This window comes from Petaurus breviceps, unplaced genomic scaffold (genome assembly GCF_028583685.1).
Source record: "Petaurus breviceps papuanus isolate PSGF00001 unplaced genomic scaffold, PetGlider_PUasm1.0 98, whole genome shotgun sequence".
In the NCBI taxonomy this organism is placed as follows: domain Eukaryota; kingdom Metazoa; phylum Chordata; class Mammalia; order Diprotodontia; family Petauridae; genus Petaurus; species Petaurus breviceps.
This window is the reverse complement of record NW_027187460.1, coordinates 1,587,942-1,608,803: the sequence shown is the minus strand read 5'-3', so window position 1 is coordinate 1,608,803 and position 20,862 is coordinate 1,587,942. Positions and strand designations below refer to the sequence as shown.

The window sequence follows — 20,862 nt, the reverse complement described above, 5'->3', positions numbered from 1 at the left end:
TTTTTTTTTTTTTTTGTTTTTTTTTTTTTTTTTTTTTGTTTTTTTTTGTAGGTGGTAATGAATGTGTTGAAGGGGGGGGGGGGGGGGGGGGGGGGGTTGGGACATTTCTTTTTCTGAGTTCAGGGAATTGCAACTGTTTACTCTTCCCCTCCCAGCTTAAAAAGTCCCTAGTCTTTCCTCTAATTAGAAATCAGATTACCTAGTGTTGTATTGTTTCCTTGTAATTAATTGGCCTTATTTGATTAATTGTTTTTAATGTATAGAAGTCTGTCTCTCCTTGTGTTCAGCATCCAGAAGAAAGCTGAAAAAGGGACCTGGTCCTCATTTGATAGGCAATTGGCATGCATTGCTTAATAAATCAAAATGCTCAAAAGACTGAACCTTTGTTTCCTCACTCATTTCATCTTTCACCTGCCACATGCCTCTCTTAATTCAAACTTAGATTGTTTTGTATTTAATGGGGTGGGGCTGATATACTGCATTGTTGACCCACATCACACTGATAATCCACTAATACCCCTAGATCTTTTTCTGGACAAATTACTATCTAGTCATGCCTCCCTCATCTTATACTTATGACATTGATTTTTGGAGGCCAAATGTAGACTTGACATTTGTCCCTATTAAATTTAATTTTCTGAAATCCAACTCAGCATTCTAGCCAGTCAAGATCTTTTCATATCCTGATTCTGACCCTACATTTTCTTGGTCAGCTTCATACCTTCTACATTTTTATCAGGAAGCCACCTTTGCTTTCATCCAAGTCATAGATAAAAATGTTAAACAGCATAGGGACAAGCACTGATGCCTGGGACCCTCCCCTTTAGCTTCCCTTCCAAGTTGGAAAGAAGCCATTAATGACTAATCTTTGAGTCCCATCATTCAACATTTTTGAAATCCATCTGATTGTATGTACTATTGTCAATTTAACTCATAACATACTTATTAAGTGAATTGAACCTGAAGCTTCCCAACCATAGATTCCCCCCAGGAAAAAAACACTGCTTTGTCTAAGGGAATGGGGAAGATGGGAGGAGGGGAGGCTGAGGACAGGGTCTACACATGGGTCTTGAGGTCATGGGCAAGAGCACCACTTGAGTCTAATGCTGATAGGGCTGTTTTACAGAGACTGATGCCTCCTCTGTGTTTGTGATTGGCACCGTGCTGTACCGGAATCTTGGCAGTATACTGGCCTTGCACAGGTAGGAACAATTTGGTTCAAGCTGACCCTTCTCTTCTCACCAGACCCCATGGTTAGAACCCTTCCCCAAGTTGACTGGGGAGCTCTATTCTGGGATATAGGGCTCAACTGCTCCTCTCAAATCTTTTCCTTCCTTTCTTCTCCAGGAATACCACTATCCTAAACTCAAAAGTTATCTCTGTGACTGTGAAGCCTGCCCCTCGATCCCTGCAAACCCCTCTGGAGATTGAGTTTTCCCACATGTACAATGTAAGTGTTATGAATATGTGTTAAGGTGTTGGCATGTGTTTCCAAGTATGTCTATATACATGGGCCTGCACATGTGTATATGTGCATTTTAGTGAGTGTGGGTGCCCATATTCATGGATGTGTTTGTACTATGTGCATAGAACACGTAAGTATATATATATATATATGCATACATACACACATGTAACTGTGGTTATAAATGTGTTCAACTATCTGTGTGTGTGGCACTCTGGTGTAATGAAAGAAAAACTGAACTGCACGTCAAAAGATCTGGTTTCAAGCCCCAATGCTACTTACTAATGAGTAAGTAGAATTTACTTACTAGCTGTGTGACCTTAGGCAAGTCACTTCTGCTCACTGGGCCTCCATTTTCTCATCAGCTAAATGGAATAATTGGACTAGAAGATCTCTGAAGTCACTCTTATCCCTAAATGTATGATCCTGTGATACTAGCATATGTTATTTTCACAAATGAGGATAAGAGTATCTCTGGGTATACAAGGGCATAAATATGTGTCAGTTATTGTATGGAAGTGGTGTGATAGTGTGTATGTGCATACATACCTGGGAGCACGCAGAAGGTATATTGATATGTTTGTGTACATGTACTTGTACATATGTGAATGTGTACGATCCCCTTCTCCTCACAGATGTTATTGAAAGAGCCCCAACACTTTGGAAAGCCATAGAACTTTAGAATGTCAGGGTTGTCAGGACCCTTAGAACACTGGATATAGAGTATTAGAACTAAAAAATCATCTAGTCCACTCTAGCCTTCCATTTTACAAATGAAAAGACTGAGGCCTAGGATACAGGAGCAGGGGAGAGTCAGATTTGTGTATGTTGAATTGATAATGAAAAGTCAGGTTTCCAAACTCTTACACCAAGTTTTATTTTTGTGTTTTTTTTCTCCTTCTTCCCTGACTCTGGGCTATGTATGTTTTATTTCCGTAGGGTCTTATTCTTGGTGACATAAAATAAAGCAGTCCTTACTAATGTGTGAATAATGTATAACTGCCTACAAGAGTCCTATTCACCCCTCCCTAGAGTGTCTTAGGCAGTTCTAGCAAAATGAAACTCTGGGGATGGGGTCTAATGTCTGTTCCTTCTCTCTCTCTACCCCTACCAGGGCACCACGAACCAGACTTGCATCCTTTGGGAGGAGGCTGATGTGTAAGTTTAGCTGGGGTTTGTGCTGGGCCTGGTGGGGGGATGATGCCATTGCGTTAGGCCATGAAAAAGGGAGGCATTTTGATGAGGAGAGTGGGCAGTGATAAGGAGAGGGCATGTCTGAAGACATAAGTATAGTACTGAAAAAGCTATAATGTTCTGGGAGTTGCTGATTATACCTATCATGTGCGTCCCTTTCCATTCTTCTCCCCACTTCTGGCACCATACATTCTTTTCTGCCCCATTCAGCCAAATGGATGGTCAATAATACCTCTTTTTCAATTCCTAATGTGTATTGCTCAATGTTGGAAAGGATGCAGATAGTTTAACTTTCTCCTACCCTTCCTAAATTCTTCTCCATCACATAAATAACCTCTCCCCCAATCTTGGCCTACATCCCTTTCTTCTTTATTTCTTCTAAAAACGTCTTCTCTCTCCCCTAAATAGTCTCTCCTCTGCTCTTACTCTGTGGTCCATTGGTTTCCTCTGAGTAGTAACATGGTATTAAGACTCAGTAGGGAGTTCTGGCCTAGAGCCTTCTGTAAATTTCAAAATTGTAATGGATTCCCTGACCCATGTCATCCCATTCTCTTTTGACCCAACTTCCACATTTCCCTGCTTAGAACCCCAAAAGAATAGTCCTTTAAATTATAGATCTCAATATAACAGTAGATTTCTAGATTCTGAGCTATCAAATTATAAGATCTCAGCTTAGAGATAAGGAATGAAATAATTGAATCATTAAGCAATATATCTAGAACAGAAGCATAGAATTATAGCAATAGAGTTAATCAAATCTGGAAAAATATCCTAGACTAATTAGTAATGGAACTATAGAATCTGCATTATAGAGTATAGGGTTATAGATACACAAATAAGAATTTGGGGCAAGAATCATGGGATCATAGGGTAAAAGACATGTGTTTTTGAACCGTGTTTTGTTCAAAATAGACACTTAATAAATGTTGATTGAATTGAATTGAATAACAGGATCACAGAATAGTACATCTGGAATAAAGCCACAGGGCCTTCTAACAGAGCCCAGCATCGAGGGTTTAGTCTAGTGTGTGTCCCATTGTCATCGGACTGTCATGATGAAGGAAGTGTCTCCTGTCCTGCCTTCTCTCTACTTCCTGTGGCCTTTCATCCTAGTTTCTCTGGACCATCTCCTCAGCCACCACCACTCTAAATAACTTAGTTACTGTCACTGACTTTGAGTCGACTTTACTTCCTAACTATGAGTGGCAGAATCCATATTTCTCTGGAAATCCTCTTTCTCTTCTTGCCTTATTTGTCCACCTCTTTCCCTTCCATTCTGACCCTGGGTCCTTCTGACATGGCTCTGGTTTTAGGGAAGTTGGTACAGCTTTGGATTGCTTGGCTAAGGTTGGACTAGGGAATTTAGGTCTGAGGGATAAGACTGAGGGGAGAGGTAGGGAAGAAAAAGGTTGAATTGAAAGTTCCCTGGAAGGTTTTGCTGTTGACATTACATAAGTGTACTGTGAAAATTTTGGCAAATCTGAATAAGCCAGGATATTCCTTCTGTTTGGATATGCTGTTCTTTCTAAGAAAAGGTCTCAGAGCATGGACCTGAAGTCCCTGAAAAGTGTCTATTGATGATACATCAATCACGGGCAAGATGCATTTACTTCTTTATTTGATTGCTATCATTCAGAGACTTATTCAGACTATGCCACCATTATTATCACCAACATCATGTTGGTTGCAATCACAAGGGCTGCTATTACTGGAATTACCAATTAGTATCACCATTTCGGGGAAGGAAGGGAGCAAGTATTTCTAAAGCACCTACTATGTGCCAGGCACTTCCCTAAGTGCTTTCCAAATATTTCATAACAACCCTGTGAGATATGTACTGTTATTATCTTTATTTTACATTTGAGAAAACTGAGGCAAACAAAAATAAAGTGATTTGTCCAAGGTCACACAACTAGTAAGTTTCTGAGGCCAGATTTGAACTTGGGTCTTCCGCTCTCCAGGCTCAGTTCTCTGCTCGCTGCACCACCTATCTGCTTCAATGCCTACCATAACTAGCAACATCATCATCTCCATCAATAATCACTCAAATTGGGGCGGCTATGTGGCACAGTGAATAGAGCACCAGTCCTGGGGTCAGGAGGACCTGAGTTCAAATCTGGCCTCAGACACTTTACATAAAAACTAACTGTGTGACCTTGGGCAAGTCACTTAACCCCAATTGCCCTCCAAAAAGCAAAAATATAATAATAATAATAATAATAATAATCACTCAAATCACTGTTCATGCCACCACCATCATATCCTACTTTTTTCTCTACCACTGTGTGTGTCTCTCTGTTTCTCTTTCTCTGTCTTACCATTTTCATTTCCATCACCCCCACTACCATCCCCTACTAGACTATGATCTCTTTGAAGACATGGACTGGCTCCTATTTATCTTTGTGTCTACTCTGGTACCTGGCACAGGCCCCTTTCTGTCATGGATACAAAATATTATCTAAATGATAGACCAAATCACCACAACCATCATTACACTCATCACTATTCCCAGTGGTCACCATGACCATCACTTCGTTCTTCCTGAAGCTCTCACCAGTCTCTCACCTCATTGACTAATGGGCTTGGTATAGGACAGAGAAACTTATACTATCAAAGAGGGTGTGACTATTAGAGTTCCTAGTTTTGTTTTGTTTTTTAGAAGTGGAGAGCGGGTTAGGAATTAGAATTAAGCAATCCAGGTAAAGCTAATGATGACAAGTTTCTTGGGAGAAGTGAGTGTTGAGTTCATTTGTGGGGAATGTGAAGCCCTCTGCTCCAAGCTGTGTAGGCTTTATAAATCAGAGTAATAACACTTAAGATCTTAGTAACATCCATCCTTGTGACAGAGGATGGTGCCCCAAACTAGGAGGATTACTCTATCCTTGAATCTTGAACAAGTACTGTTTTTCCTTACTGGATCTCTTTTTCTCCATATGTGCAATGAAAGATCATTTCTGCCCAGCCTATCTGACATAAGGGAGTAGTCAGAGCCCTCAGAAAGCATGTCAAGTGATTTAAAATATTCCCAGGACAGGTATACCACACAGTCAATGCTGCAGGGGCCAGGCTGATGGTGTACAAAGAGAGTCATAGGATCACAGACTTTAGATTTGGAAGGAGTTTCCCAGGTCATCTACATTTCTCTCTCTCTCTCTCTCTCTTTTTTTTTTTTTTGGTCTTTTTGGAGTGGGGAAGGCAGGGCAATTGGGGGTAAGTGACTTGCCCAAGGTCATATAGCTATTAAGTGTTAAGTGTCTGAAGCCGGATTAGAACTCAGGTCCTCCTGACTCCAAGGCTCTACTCACTGCGCCATCATCTACATCTCTTAAGGCAAAAATGATTTCCACAAAATCGGTAAATAGCAAACAAATAATTATTATGTACCTGTGTGCCAGATACCATATGCTAGGTATGGGGATACAAATACAAAAATGAAAAAGTTCCTTCTTCCAAGCAGCTTATGTTCTAACAGGGGAAATAGTGTATACAACTATAGATATATAGATATAGTCTATGCAAAATAAACATGAGGTAATTGGGGAGGGGAGGCCACTAGCACCTGGAGAGATCAGAAAAGACTTAAATTAGTAGTTTGAACCTGAATTAAGTTTTGAAATAAAAAAGGGATTCACAGAATCTGAAATGGGAATGGTGGGCATCCCTGACATAGTGGTCAGTGAAAAGAAACTGAGAAGAGGGATGGAATGTTTTATCTACGGAACAGCAATGTACATTCTTGACAATTAGCCATGCTGCCTACATTACTGTAGTAAAGAAGCCCTTTCCACTTTGGTACAACTCAGATCCTTTGGAAGGTTTTAGTTTTAGGGGTTTCTTGTTTATATTAACCCAAAATTGACTTCCCTGCCCCTTCTTGATATGATGATGAATGCATATGGTCCCTGCCCCCAAGGGGCTCACTTTCTAGAAGGAGAGATCAGACCTGAGAGTCAGCATAGTGTAATGGGAAGAGCCTGTATTTGGAATCTGGCTTTTCTATTTACTAGCGGTGTGACTGTAAGCATCATTTTCTTTCTCTGGGTCTGAGTTTTATCAACTGCAAAATGAAGGGGTTAGACCACTGATCTCTGATGTCTCACAAAACTGTTGTTCATCCTTCATTCTCGACGAAGACCATGATATCAGGAAGGTGATGCCATGACTTGCAAGTGAATTGGATTTAAGTGAGAGAGGGCTATGCAAAGTCACCAGCCTCACTTTCTACTCCATCCTCAGGATTACTGAACATGGCCACCCTCATAAAATTGAAGAATGTTAGAAGTGGAAGGAATCCATAGAGTCTCAGCTTCCTTCTCTGTCAAAGTCCAGCACACATTCCACTAAGAGATTTGCCCAAATTCATATGTTGATTTAGTGACAGAAGCAGAATTAGAATTCAGATCCCCCAGTTCTTAGCCCTGTATTTTCTCCACTACAGTGTTGAATGGAATAATATAGAATCCAGTTGCAAGAACCAGATTTCAACTTAAATCAGTCTAGACAAGACCAAGGGAACATTTGTAGACTCCAAAATAAATGGTTGATTTGGTTTTGTTATATAATATATTAAAACTAAATGGAACTGATCATCTGAAATTGCCAAATTATTTCACTCTTGAGTGAAATGTTTTTTTGTTTAAACTGATCCCTATTGGTGGACTGTCTGCCATTTTATCTTTATTGCCTTCTCCAACAACCATATCAAAAAAAGGGGAGAAATTTTTCCATTTAATAATTTGAAAATGCATCATATACATACTCAGATTTAATATTAAGATTTAAAACTTAAATTACATGATTGATGTCTGATCTCATTAAAATTCCTAAATTATTATAGTTTTAATTCTATACCTGTCATATAAATCAAGGGAATCCATCATGGTAAAAAGATAGAGAATTGGCCTTGAAGCCAGGATGACCTGGATTCAAGTCTCACCTTTGACACATACCAGCTGTGTGACCCCTGGGAAAAAAAAATGACAATGTCTCAGTGCCCTTAGCAACTCTCTAAGGTTACAAGTTGCCAACCTCCATTGGTAGAGTGTTTCTCCACCTGAGAGTTCCCTGAGGATCCCAATGAAATAACATCTAGTCCCCATCCCCATCTCTACCTGTTATATGCCTGGAATGGCCACACTTCCTACTTTGCTGAACATATCAGAGCTATTTGAGATGAACTTTCTAAACATATTCTCTTCCATAATTCAAAATGTGTCTGCCTTTGCCCGGTCCCAGTTTCCATCTTTCAGGAAGAAAGTGTTTTAGTCCTTACCAAGGTTAGCCAGTCTTCTCACAGTCAGGAGCCTTTCCTTCTCCTTCTTTTGCTTCTTTAGCCTCTCTCCTTCCTTGGTTTTTTTCTCCTTGGCCTAAAAATTACTAGCCAACATGCATATAGTTGTTAGGTTTCTGGGGCTTTTTTTGGACTGGATCTATGATATCCTTTAATGAGTGAGTTCATGTTGAGTAATTACCCTCTCTGACCACAATGTCAACTTCACTGAAACTTACCATTTTAGAGCATTCCCTAGAGCAATAAGATATTAAGTGAGTCACATGGGTCAGACAACCATGCACCCAAACCCAGGTCTTCCTGACCCCAAGGATAGTTACCTATCCACTATACATAGTGATTTAAGGCTTGTAAAAAGCTTTCTATACATTGTATCATTTGATTACTCACAACAACTTTGTGAGGTAGATACTATTATAATCCACATTTTACAGATAAGGAAACTGAAGTTCAGATAGGTTTAAATGACTTTCCCAGGTCACACAGCTAATAAGTGTCAGAGGCAGGATGTGAAAACCAATCTGCCTGACTCTGGTCTTAAGCCTCTCATCCTCCAGACACAAAATCACAATCTTGCCAACCCAAATAGATTATGTGATGTGGGCTCTTAATGTTGTAGAGTTTTAGAGAAGAGAGATCACTCCCAACTGGAATTGCCCTTCCTGGAGAAAGTGGGATTCAGGCTAGGTCTTGAAGGAAGGGGCAGAGTTGAGTTGTTGTAGTCAGGCAACAAGCATTGATTAAACACTTATTGTATGCTGAATGCTGGATATATAAAAAGAGCCAGTCCCTGCCCTTGAGAAGCTTCTATTCTAATGGGTAAGATAACATGTAAATAACTAGATATGTACAAGAGTAAAGAATAGATGGGATGTAATCTGAAAGGGGACAGAAGGTTGGCTTTAAGTTTCATCTTGAAGGAAACCTGGGAAACTAAGAGTCCAAGGAGAAGGGGCAGAGCAAACTAGGCATGAGAGACAGTCAGTACAAAAGCATGGAGGTGGGAGAGGAACAGCAAGGAGGCCAGTGCAGGTAGACCCATAGAGTCAGTAAGAGGTGTGGAGCATAAGAAGACTGGAAAGGTGGGAAGGGGCCAGGTTATGAAGAGCTTTCTTTATATTTGATCTTGAAGGTAATAAGAATCCATTGCAATCCATTGAGCAGTGGAGGGTGTGAAGGTAGGGGGAAGTGACACAGACAGATCTGTGCTTTAGGAAAATGGCATCACATTTTTTGAGTTTCTTAAATATTCCAGACCTGGAAAGTTTATCAAAATATACCCACCTCATTTTGTAGGGTCAGGGAATTTGAGACTCAGAGAGAGGAAATGACTTGTCCAAGACCATACAGTTGACCTTGGAAAAGCAGGGACTAAAGCACGGTTCCTCTGGTTCCTCAGGCTGTCATTATTTGGGGAGAGGGGCTGATAGGGAGGCATGTTCTCTTCTGAGATGAAGAATCCCATCCCTGGTCCCCAAATGCACACTCATCACCATCAGGGGAGGGGGAGGAGCACTGTCTGAGGGATTCACAGCCACTTTCCTTGGACAAAGGAGCTGACTGTTTCTGAGGAAAGCTTTCTTGGCCCACCCACTGCCTTTCCCTCCCTCCCACTTCTCTCTCTTCCATCTCTTCCCCCTTTCACTATGTTTGCTTTCCCTCCCTCACATTCTCTCCTCCTCTCCCCTCTGCATTCTCAGTCTTTGAACTCTTTAAGAGCTTCCTTCCCTCTTCATCTCCTTCTGTCTTTTTGTTGATCTCTTCTGTCTTCTCTCAGTGTGTTTCCTCACCATCTTTATCCTTTTCTCTTTGGCTGTCTTTTTTTCTCTCTGTCTCTTTCCTCCTCTATGTGTCCTTTCCTCACTCCCACCACCCCCCTCTCTCTCCTTCCTCCCTTTCCTCCTTTCTCCTCTTTCTCGTTCTCTTTCCCTTTTCTTCCTCCATTCTCTCTCCCCCACTCTATGTATATGTGTATATATAAACATACATATATACACATATCTATATCTACACATATACACATATGTATAGATATCTCCTTCGCCATCTCTCACTCCCTTTGGAAATGTGGTACAGTGGAAAAGATGCTAGATTTAGAGGATAAGGGCTTCAGTTAAAATCTCTCCTCTGATATTACCTGTGCAATCTTGACCAAACCCCTTCATGTTGATGAGTCTCAGTTCTTCATCTGGAAAATGGTGGGGGGGGGGAGGGAGAAATATTAGATAGCTTCTCAGGTCCCTTCCAGCTCTGGGTACCTGACCTTATGCTTCTTCTATCTGTACTTTTCCTTCACTTTCCCCTCTCTCTGTCTTTCTTCTCTGTTGCTATCTTTCTTTTTTCTATTGTCTGTTGCTTGCCTGCCTATCTCTGCCCCTATCTCTCTTTGCCCTTATTTTGTCTTTCTTCTGTTTCCTTCCTTTGCTTCCTTATGCTTTTTCTCTCCCTTCTATTTCTGTCTCTCTGTGAATCTGTTCCTTTCCCTCTTTCTCCTTTTATCTCCTGTATCTCTCTCATTCCATTTCTCTTTCTCCCTCTCTGTGTCCTCTCACTTTGTCTCTCTCTTCTCCTTTCTGTTTTTATTTCTCCTGTTTTCCTCCCTCCTCTCTCTACTACATCTCCTCTATTTCTTCCTATGACTACTTCTTTCTTTCTGCCTCTTCTCTCTCCTCTACTTCCTCCCCTCCTCTCCTCCCCCAGCTTTGTCTCTCTCTCTCTCTCTCTCTCTCTCTCTCTCTCTCTCTCTCTCTCTCTCTCTCTCTCTCTCTCTCTCCTTTGCTTTCTCTTATCCACTCTGTCTCTCTCTGTTTTTAGGTGTTTGTCTCTGTCTCTCTGTCTCTGGCTCTGTCTCCTGTGTCTCTCCATGTTGGGCTCCGTCCAGCTCTGGGTGATGGAAGTCCTAATTGGATGTGGTTGGCTCTTGATCAGCTGCCAGGATCTGAGCCTCGCTTCTCCCTTTGAACCAGCTAAATACAGGTCCTTATGGGCTACCCTGTTTATACATCACATGTCTCCCTCCCTTCTAGTTCTGGCAGTGTGTTTCTGTGTCTCTGTGTATCTGTCAGTCTGTGTCAGTGCCTGTGTGTTTGTCTTTGTAAGCAGACGTGTGTGTATGTGTGTGTGTGTGTTCATCAGAAGCCAGGTCAGTACTGTGGACTGGCTTGAGGTTGGGGTGAGATGTAGTGAAGAGAGGAGGGCTCTGAGGGAATCTGAGTTAATCTCAAAGACTTTCTGGAAGAGGTAAGTCTTTGATAGACCTAGGTTAGGCTTTTTTTAGATTGGGCCCTAAGTGTCTATCCCAACATTTTAAGGCAGGCATGGAGAGAGAGACAGGCACCTGGGGTGGGATGGGAGGGAGGAAGGCATTACTTCTCCCAGAAAAGCAGAAATGATCCTGGGCTGCCACATTCTTTCAGCTTTCAGAAGAAGGAAAGAAGGAAATAGACATTTATTGAACACCTACTGTTTACTACCAGGGACTGTGCTAAGCACTTCAAAATATTATTTCATTTGATCCTCATAACAACCCTGGGAGGTAGGTACTCTCATATTCTTATTTTGCAGTTGAAGAAAGTGAGGTAAACAGAAGTTGTTACTTGCCCAGAGTATTTCCATAGTCAGTGTAAATGTCTGAGGCAGGTTTGAACTCAGGTCTTCCTGACTCCAGGCCAAATACTATCTGTTGCCCTCGCTTAACTGCTTATTAGTCATACTAATGACTTGCATAGCAATGTAGTTTGCCATCTGAAATAGGCTCTCCCATTCAGTCATTTGGTTACTATTCCAAGCCTGAGGGTTCTGAAAGGACAGCTCCCACCCCACTTCACCATATGGACCCATCATTAGGGTCAGAGGATTTATAACTGCAAGAGGAGAAACCTTAGAAAGAATTGAATGGAACTGAGACCCAGGGAAGTTGTGGCCTGCTCAGATCTACACTTGGAGATGTGGTAAAACCAGGCCTACCAGGGCCAGGGCCCTCTCTACTCATCCTTGAAGTCTGCAGGCACCAGAACTGACAATTATTACAGATAGGTCCTGACCTAAGAGAACCCATACAGAAAATTTCTAGATTGGCAGATTAAGGAATGAGGTAATTGTTGGAATTTCTCTCTGGATAAAGAGCTTTTCACATCAAGTAATAAATGCTTACAATGTGTTTAAAATGTGATTTTATATATTTTTCCATACATATTTATATATTATATGTATTTTGTAGACATATACACATATATATCTATATAGGTCTCTCTCTCTCTCTCTCTCTCTCTCTCTATATATATATATATATATATATATACACACACACACACACACACACACACACACATACACATATATACATATATCTTCCCTTCCCAGGGACTGGCACATGCTAATAGTAAGATGCCTTCTTAAAGTAAGGTTGAAATGCTGAGCATGAGTGACCCAAGGGAAGCAGAGAAGTAAGGGCTATAGGAATAACAGGTGCCAAGTGGAATTAATCATGGAAGCCTTCCTAGGGAAAATGACTGTTGTGATCAATTGAAAAGGAAGACAGAAGCATGGTGTACCGTAGAGTAGAAGAGGAGTTTTTCTAGGAGGAAGAAGATTTGAAGGCCAGTGTGTTGTGGCTCTCCCTCCCTTTCAGACCTGCAATTCCCTGACAACAGGAGCCATGCCTCCCCCTTAGATTAAGAGCTCTCAAGGACAGGGACTGTTTGCCCTGCTGGATCAGGTGCCTTGAGATTGGAAGTTTATCTTCTCCACTCCTAACATTCCGGACCTCTGGAGGGCAGGGACTCTGTCTGTCCTGAGAGCATGGTATTATTCCCTGTCATCTTCTGGACACACATACCACCCCCATCCTCTGAGTGATGGCCACTTTAAGAGCCCCAAGGGTCTCTCCCCTCCCCTAGTTTCCATGGCACAAAGACGTTGTGTCGGGTGCGGAAGTGAGTGTGCTGGCAGGGAACAGGGCCTCCTTGGCGGCCTCCTCACCCAGCACGTCCCTCGTCTTAGGCCCAGTTTTCTCACAAATCCGGGGCCCACCTCCTAGTGAAGGGACAACGGGAAGAGGGCCCCTGGGAGAGAAGGCTGGGGGAGGGCTGGCCGGCAAAATGCTTTGGGGAAAACAACAAAGAAACTTTCTTCAGTTCCCTGGGAAGAAACCAGGCCCCTCTTTTTCTTGAGACTGTGCCAAACTCAGCCCTAAAGGATAAATAACTCTGGTTACTATGGGACTTCTCTTTCCAGGGCTGCCATGGCCTAACTGAGATTCCTGGGAACGCAGCCCTCCCCTCACTCTTGTAGACAGGATAACTGTGCAGGTATGGGTAGAACCAGGAAACTTCAGAGTCTCCTTTGAGCTCTGAGATCCTGTTATTCTAAATCTTGCTGCCTTCTCCAGGAAGCCTTTCCTGAATGGTTTGCCCCATGAGACTTCTCCCTTTCTTGACTTCATAGATTCAAATACATGTGTGTATGTATATGTATATATGCATGTATATGCATATATGTGTATGTATGTATATACACATACACATATGTGTTGTGTGTGTGTGAAATGGGATTTTTTGTCACTTTCATTATCAACATTTCTCTTGTTTCTCCCCCTACCCAGGAAACAATCCCTTGTAATAGAGACTAAAAAAGAAAAGTAATGGTCCCTTCCAGCAAGGCCATCCAGCTCACCCACCTATTCCACATCCTTGTCCTCCATCTCTGCAAAGAAAGAAGGGAGGGGCATGCATTCAATCAGTAACTCATAGGAGTAAGCTAACTCTTAGAATTTTTTATCAGGGAGGATCCTTAGAGATCATATTGTTCCATTTCTACATTTTACGAAGGAGAAAAATGATACCCAGAGAGGGGAAATGGTTTTCTCGGGGCTACACAATTTGTTAGTGGAAGACCTAGGAATCCAACCCAGGTCTCCTGAGTGTCTGATGCTCTTTCCATTGTACCATAAGACCTTCTTTTAGAAGGCCTCTGGCCCATATCATCTGTTTCTAATTTTTGTCCTTCCCATACTCAGATATATTCAGGATCTATGATTATGTCACACTAGCAGAATCCTCAATGGATTCTCTACCCATGCAGATAGCAACTCTTCTATGGCTTAGGAGATAAATGCTAGAGTCAGTCAACAAACCTTGATGAAGCTTTTATTATGTAAAGGTACCTTGCTTAGAGCTAGGGACACAAAAAGGGTAAAAACAGCCCCTGCCTTCAGGGAGTTTGCATTCTAATGGGAGAAACACCATGTAAGAAAATAGAACTAATGGGAAGAAAGAAGGTAATAGAAGAAGGGAAGACACTAGCAGCTGGGTTGGGGTGGTGGTTAGGGAGAGCAGTGGGAAAGGCCACCGTAGAAAGTGGGCAGTCTTGAGAAGACTTGAAGGCTTGAGAAGGGGTGCTGAGAGGTAGTGACAAGGAGCAGAAAAGCCAACTGGGCCTCCAAGTTGAGGATGGATTGGAATGGGGAGAAACTTGAAGAAGGGAGATTAGTTAGAAGGCTATTGCAATAGTTCAGGGAAGAGGCAATGTGGGTCTGAACTAGGGCTATGATTAGGGTGCAGAGAAGAGTCAGTGTAAGAGAAGGCTTGGCAAGGTGGAAATACCAAGGTTTGGCTGCAGATCGGATATGTGGGGTGAGAGTGACACCCAGGTTTGAGGCTGACTGATGAGGAAGATGGTGGTACCTTCAACAGTAACAGGGAGTTGCTTAAGGCATATAGTGACTCACCCAGGGTCATACAGCTAGTAAGTAATGGGCAGGATTTGAATCCAGGTCTTTTTCACTATCCCAAACCACTTCTGTCTCTTTTCATATTGTTACCATGAACAACTAGTATGGTGAGTGGCCTGACCATCCCCAATGACAGGGGAATCATTGCCCTTACAGATTCACTCAGATGCATACATTCACAAGCATTTGATTACTCAATGCTAATCCTTTCCTTACCAGAAGTCTGGTTTGTTGTTGTTGCTCAGTCATTTCAGTTGTGTGTGACTCATTGTGATCCCATTTGGGGTTTTCTTGGCAGAGATACTGGAGTGGTTTGGCATTTCCTTCTCATTTGATAGATGAGGAAACTGAGGCAAACAGGGTTAAGTGATTTGTCCAGGGTCACACAGTAAGTAAGGGTCCGAGTCTTCTTCACTCCAGGCCTGATGCTCTACCTTCCATATCACCTAGCTGCCCTGTAAAGCTGCCCTGGTCTGTTGGCTTTTCCCTAAATGCTCCTCTTCTGTGAGGACGTCATTCAGGACTCTGAAATGTGCCACTCTGGTAGATAGTTTTTTGAAGAGATCCTTCCTCCCAGCTCCCACAATATTAGAATTGGTTCATGGGGATCAACATTAGTCCCAATGCTACCCAATTTGTCCTGCCAAATACATAGACAGGGGAGGTTTGCCTCTGCCTGGCCCTAGAATCCTCTTTGCCCACGCGCCCACCACTTGACTGACTCACTCACTATAATAATAGATGACATTTACATAGTGCTTGAAGGTTTGCAAAATTATTTTCATGCATTATCTCATTTGGATCCTCAGAAGAATCCTGCGAGGCATTTGCTATTATTATCCCCATTTTACAGATGAGGAAACCAAGGCTCAGAGAGTTTAAGTGACTTGCCCTTGTTCACATGGCTAGTAAATGTCCAAGGCAGGATTTGTACCCAGTTCCTTCTGACTTAATGTCCAGCACGGCCCCCATAATGTCAGGGTACCACTGATCCCAAAAGAGACTCCAAAGATCTGTACTCAGACTCCCTCCCTCTTTTATATTCTGCTCCCGAGACTGAGTTCTGGTATGCCATGACTGGATGCACACTGTCCCATAAGTATTAGTGCTATTCTATGTTCTAGTCCATCTCTTGTACTCTTATTTCATTTCATTCACTCCCTAACTGTTCCACAAACAAATGCACCTGAAGTCCGGCTCTCCTGTGTCTATATGCTGCCCACTTGCCCTGGCTGTTACTCAATCAATAGTCACCAATATTAAGGGAATAGCTGCGATGGTCTTTTATAGAGGAAAATACTATCTAAGAGAATAATGGCTATTAACAATCATGGCAGACATGCCTCTTGTCTGTGCTACTATCTACCTTCTCCTGGTGAGGTGGCCAGTAAGCATTAATTAAGCACCTGCTGTGTTCCAGGCACATACTAAGCCCTTGGGAATACAAAGAAAGGCAGAAAGTAGTCCCTGCCCTGGAGAAGCTTGCAATCAAAAGAGGGAGACAAAGTGAAAATAATGTTTATGGCCAAACAAACTCTGTGCATGATGAATGGAAATGGGCAACAGAGGGAAGGCACAAGGAGGGAGAGGGACGGGGGAAGGCTTCCTGTAGAAGGTGGGATTTTAGCTGGGACTTGAGGGAAGCCAGCAGGCGGAGGTGAGGAGGGAGAACATTCCAGACGTAGAGACAGCCAGTGAAAACATCCAGAACTGAGAGATGAAGGGTCTTATTCAGGGAGCAACAAAGAGACCAAGGGAAGAAGGTGTAAGAAAACTGGACATGTATGGGGCTTCTGAAGGGCTTCAAAGGCTGAGCAGAGGATTTTGCATTTGATGCCAGGTTTCTTAACTCTCCCAACTACTTAGCACATAAGTCGTTGCATCATGGGGCAGCTCTAAGGTCTAGGATATTCTTTAAATTAGCTCAGCAAATTCTTATTTACTGAATTCCTACTGTGTTTGAAGGCAAATTCTTGCACTGGGGCATTGGGGGAGAAACAACACAGTCATGGTACAATGGAAGAACACTCACTAGTTTCAGAGTGAGGTCCAGGGTTCAAATCTTGCTTCCAATGTTCACTGCTTGGTGTGACAAATCAATCAAACTCCTTGGGCCACAGTTCTATAAAATGAGGCTGAATATAGATGCACCTCTGAGGCCCCTTCTACCTCTAGCTTTTTGAACATAGGCTCCTCAAGGAGTGGGATCTGGAGGTTATATTATGTACATACATAAGTATGAGGCTGAATGTGAATAAATAATGATAAAGAAAAGACCAGACAAAGCTCATTTCAGCAAAAAGGCCGTCCTTTTTGTTGTGTCCATGTTGCTTCCCCAATAGAGTACAATCTCCTTGGGGGGCAGGATTGCTTGCCTGTTTGTCTTTTTGTTGTTGTTTTGTTTTGTTTTATTTTTCTTTTACATCCCCAGGGCTTCAAACAGAATGGCAGCTGATAAATGCTTGTTAGTTGTTTCAAGGTGGGAGAAGGCTCACCCAGGTGGTACCTTAGCTGAGTCTTAGAAGAAGGGAGGAATTTCAAGAGAAGAAGATGGGGAGGTTTCTACTCCAGGCAAGGGGGGAGTGAGAGCAGAAAGTCAAGACAGGGCAAGTCAAGAGATTCCTCGTTTGGTTGGATTGTAGATCACGTGACAGGAAGAAGACCATGCAGAAAAGTTAGAACCAGAAAGCAGAGGACAGACTTTGTCTCCCTGTGACATCCTGAAGGATAGAGGCAGAATGATTCTGCTCCCTTGTGCATACTTCACTTTGATTCTACCAGCGTTTCTGACTCTCTACCAGGGAATTTGTTGTCGTTGAGTCATTTCAGTCGTGTTCGACTCTTCATGATCCCATTTGGGGCTTTCTTGGCAAAAATACTGGACTGGTTTGTCATTTCCTTTTTCAGCTCATATTTAACAGATGAGGAACTGAGGCAAACAGGGTTAAATGACTTGTACAGGGTCACACAGCTAGGAAGTGTCTGAAGCTGGATTTCAACTCAGGGAGAAGAGTCTTCCCGACTCCAAATCCAGTGTTCTATCAACTTGCCACCTACCTGCCCCAAACCCCTCAACTATTTCAACACAAATAACCTTATCCCACCTGAGTCTTCCCTTCTCCTGACTGAACATCCTCATTTCCATCAACTGATCCTCATAGGTGTTTTTAATTTAGCATTTATAAATAGCCACACTTAGATTTAACATACAAAAGACAGCTCCTGCCTGCTTGTACTACACATGTACATGGACAGTTGGAAGGGTAACCTGTTCTTTCCTAAGGTGGGTGTAGTAGTAGTAATATTAATAATAACAATAAATAACACTCATTTCTGAAGTTTATAAAGTGCTTTCTTTATAACAGCCCTGTAAAGTTAGATATTAATATCCCTGTTTTACAGATAAGAAAACTGAGGCCCAGAAAAGGAAAATATCTCTCCCAAAGTCACACAGCTAGTGAGTGGCAAAGAAGGAATTTGAACCCAGGTCCACATAGCACCAACATGATATTCACAGAGCCTATGGCAACTATGAATATGCCAGTGTAAGTCTGAATTGCAAAATATAACAGACTCTCCACATGGAAGGCAAAACCAAAACATTTATTCAAACACGAGAAAACTGAATCCCAACACCAGAAAGCCAGATACATCACAGCATCAAAGAAATCGGTACATAATAACAATGCAGAGGACACCGCCATCTCCAAGTCTTCCTCCTGCTAGGGTCTCACAAACAAATATGCTCTCACTCCCAGCTCATTGCCTGCTTCCTCTCTCTCCTTCAGTTCTAACTTCTCGGACCAACTTCCTCTGGGCTCTGCTCCACCTTTCCTGTTCCACCTGTTCAGCAAGCTCCTCCCACCAGATTCATGTGACTCAGGCTTCTTTGTGACTTAAGCAGGTCACATGGATGGATGGGAAAGATCTTTCCATTAAGCAAAAATGCATCAACAATACAGTCCATTTGGACTTTTTGTATCTTAGTCCAGTTCACAGTCCATAGCACCACATTGGAAAGGCCATAGAAGTGTGAAAAAAATAGATGGGCATATTAGAGATGATATGTTTAGCCTCCTGGTTTTACAAATAAGGAGACTAAGGCCCAGAGAAAGTCATATTAGTTAAGTATTAGATCTGGGATTTGTCTTTTAACTCAAAATCTCGTGTGCCCAATATCAGAGGATTCGTGCAGGCAGCAACCTCATGGGACATCTAGTACAATCCTCTCGTTTCAGAGATAAGGAGAATGAGTCCTAGGGGGGTTAGGTGATTTGCCCAAAGTCTCACAGGTAGTAAGTGGGAGAGGCTTGATTTTACTTTGCAATTTGTTGGTACCACTACATCATATAGGGGTCATTAAATCCTACTATGGCCCTTTCATCAGGATGATTCAGCTCTGAGAGTCCCTGTGGGGCCAGAACATTGCTAGCAGGAGGTGGAGGGAAGTACCAGATGAGTTCCTCCCATGGCTCTCATTTACCCCCATGTAGCTCTAGTCTAGGGAGGTCTACGAGTCTGTCCTCCGTCTTTAGGCCGATATCCTCCCTCTGTGTCACTGCCTCATCTTATCTGTATCCCTCATGTACTTGGGGGCGTGGCCACCTGTCATCTTTCCATGTCATTGTTGAGGAAATTGAGATCCAGAAAGAACAAGCAGCCTGCCCACAGTTATACAGGGGATCTGGGCCAAAACTCAGGGGCCTACTTCCTAGTCCCGTTAACTCCACACTAGAACAGCATCCCAAAGGGGTGTCCTCACTCATCAGCCAGGGGGTTTATGTGGTCAGGGAGTATTTACTGAGGGTGCAAGCCAGAAGTCCAACCCAGCTAAATCCTAGCCCATGTCATAGATTGAGATATAGTGTGGTTAGAGAGCAGTAGATTCTGGGACAGAACCTGTGTTCCAATTCAGGACCTGACTACTTAATTCCCATATGACCTTAAACAAATAATTTCCATTCTCTGGGAATCCATTTCCTCATTTCTAAAATGTATTTGGATTAGATGATCTCTAAAGTGTTTTTTCTTTTCTCAAGACTTCTTGTGGCACAATGGATAGAGCACTAGGTCTGGAGTCAGGAAGACTCATCATCCTGAGTTCAAATGTGGCCTCAGACACTTACTAGCTGTGTGACCCTGGACAAGTCACTTCACCTAGTTTGCCTCCGTTTCCTCATCCTCAAAATAAGCTAGAGAAGGCAATGGAAAACTACTCTAGTATCTTCAAGAAAACCCCAAATGAGGTCACAAAGAGTCAGAAACAACTGGGAAATGACTGAACAAGTGTCCTTTAAGGGTTGTATCCCATGATTCTAGCTCCAGAATGACATCCTCTGATTCTCCTTCCCCAGATTTAGTCACAGACTGAGCTATGACACTGGCCAGAGGCAGAGTCACCCCGACTCTGGTCACAGACTGAGGCCTCACCTGGTCACACACTGAGCCTTACCCCTGGCCCTGGGCTGGACCCTGCCCCTGGCCCCAGACTGAGCCCTGCCCCTGGCCAGGGTCTGGACGCTGCCCCTGGCCCAGGGCTGGACACTGACCCTGGTCCCAAATTGAGCCCAGAACCTCCTCCCAGTCTTCTCCTGGTCATAGATCCAGGGTCTGAACCCATGGTAAGGGCTTAATAGATGGGAATGTAATTGAATAAGCATGAGAATGGGACTGTCTCAACGTAGCCCATCCCCCATGCCAGAAGCACAGTTCAGAGCCAGCTGGAGGGGGAGAGGGGAAGCTGTAGAAAGTCTTTGTATAGAAGGGGGATGGGGCATATTTGTTTTCTCAGGTTACAAAGCTGTAGAAGATGTTATTCTCCTTGGAGAGAAGGTGTGAGGGATGTGCAGGGAGCTCTAAGTATTTGCAAAGGGAATGTCTTGTCTGATGAATGTAAATGGTGTTTAAATCTCAGACTCGCTGCCGCTGCATGGCTGCCCTCCCCGCTCTGCTTTCTCAGCAGGATGCCTGACTCTCTGCTGGGTTCTCGGTGTGCGCAGGTGGCTAGCACCTGCGTTTGTATCAGTACACGCACAAGGGTGTGCATGGGTGCAAATGGCTGCACTTAGAGTCACCCACAGGGTGGGTCTGTATTTCTAGAGTAAATCAAGGAACGCTTCACCGGTGCATGTGCTGGGAGCTGTGCCTCCAATGTGTGTTTGTGTTTATTTATTTGGGGCGCTG

The 20,862-nt window shown here is 43.0% G+C and overlaps 1 protein-coding gene across 2 annotated transcripts in view; it reads left to right on the top strand.

Moving 5' to 3' along the window:
• Positions 1 to 20,862, top strand: part of ADGRB1 (adhesion G protein-coupled receptor B1) — a 268,191-nt gene that overhangs the window by 132,355 nt on the left and 114,974 nt on the right. For both annotated transcript variants that reach the window (XM_069081351.1, XM_069081350.1), the window contains exons 15-17: positions 1,127 to 1,202; positions 1,348 to 1,450; positions 2,580 to 2,623. In XM_069081351.1, the coding sequence (XP_068937452.1) occupies positions 1,127 to 1,202; positions 1,348 to 1,450; positions 2,580 to 2,623 (223 nt within the window). The remainder of the gene's footprint in view (positions 1 to 1,126; positions 1,203 to 1,347; positions 1,451 to 2,579; positions 2,624 to 20,862) is intronic.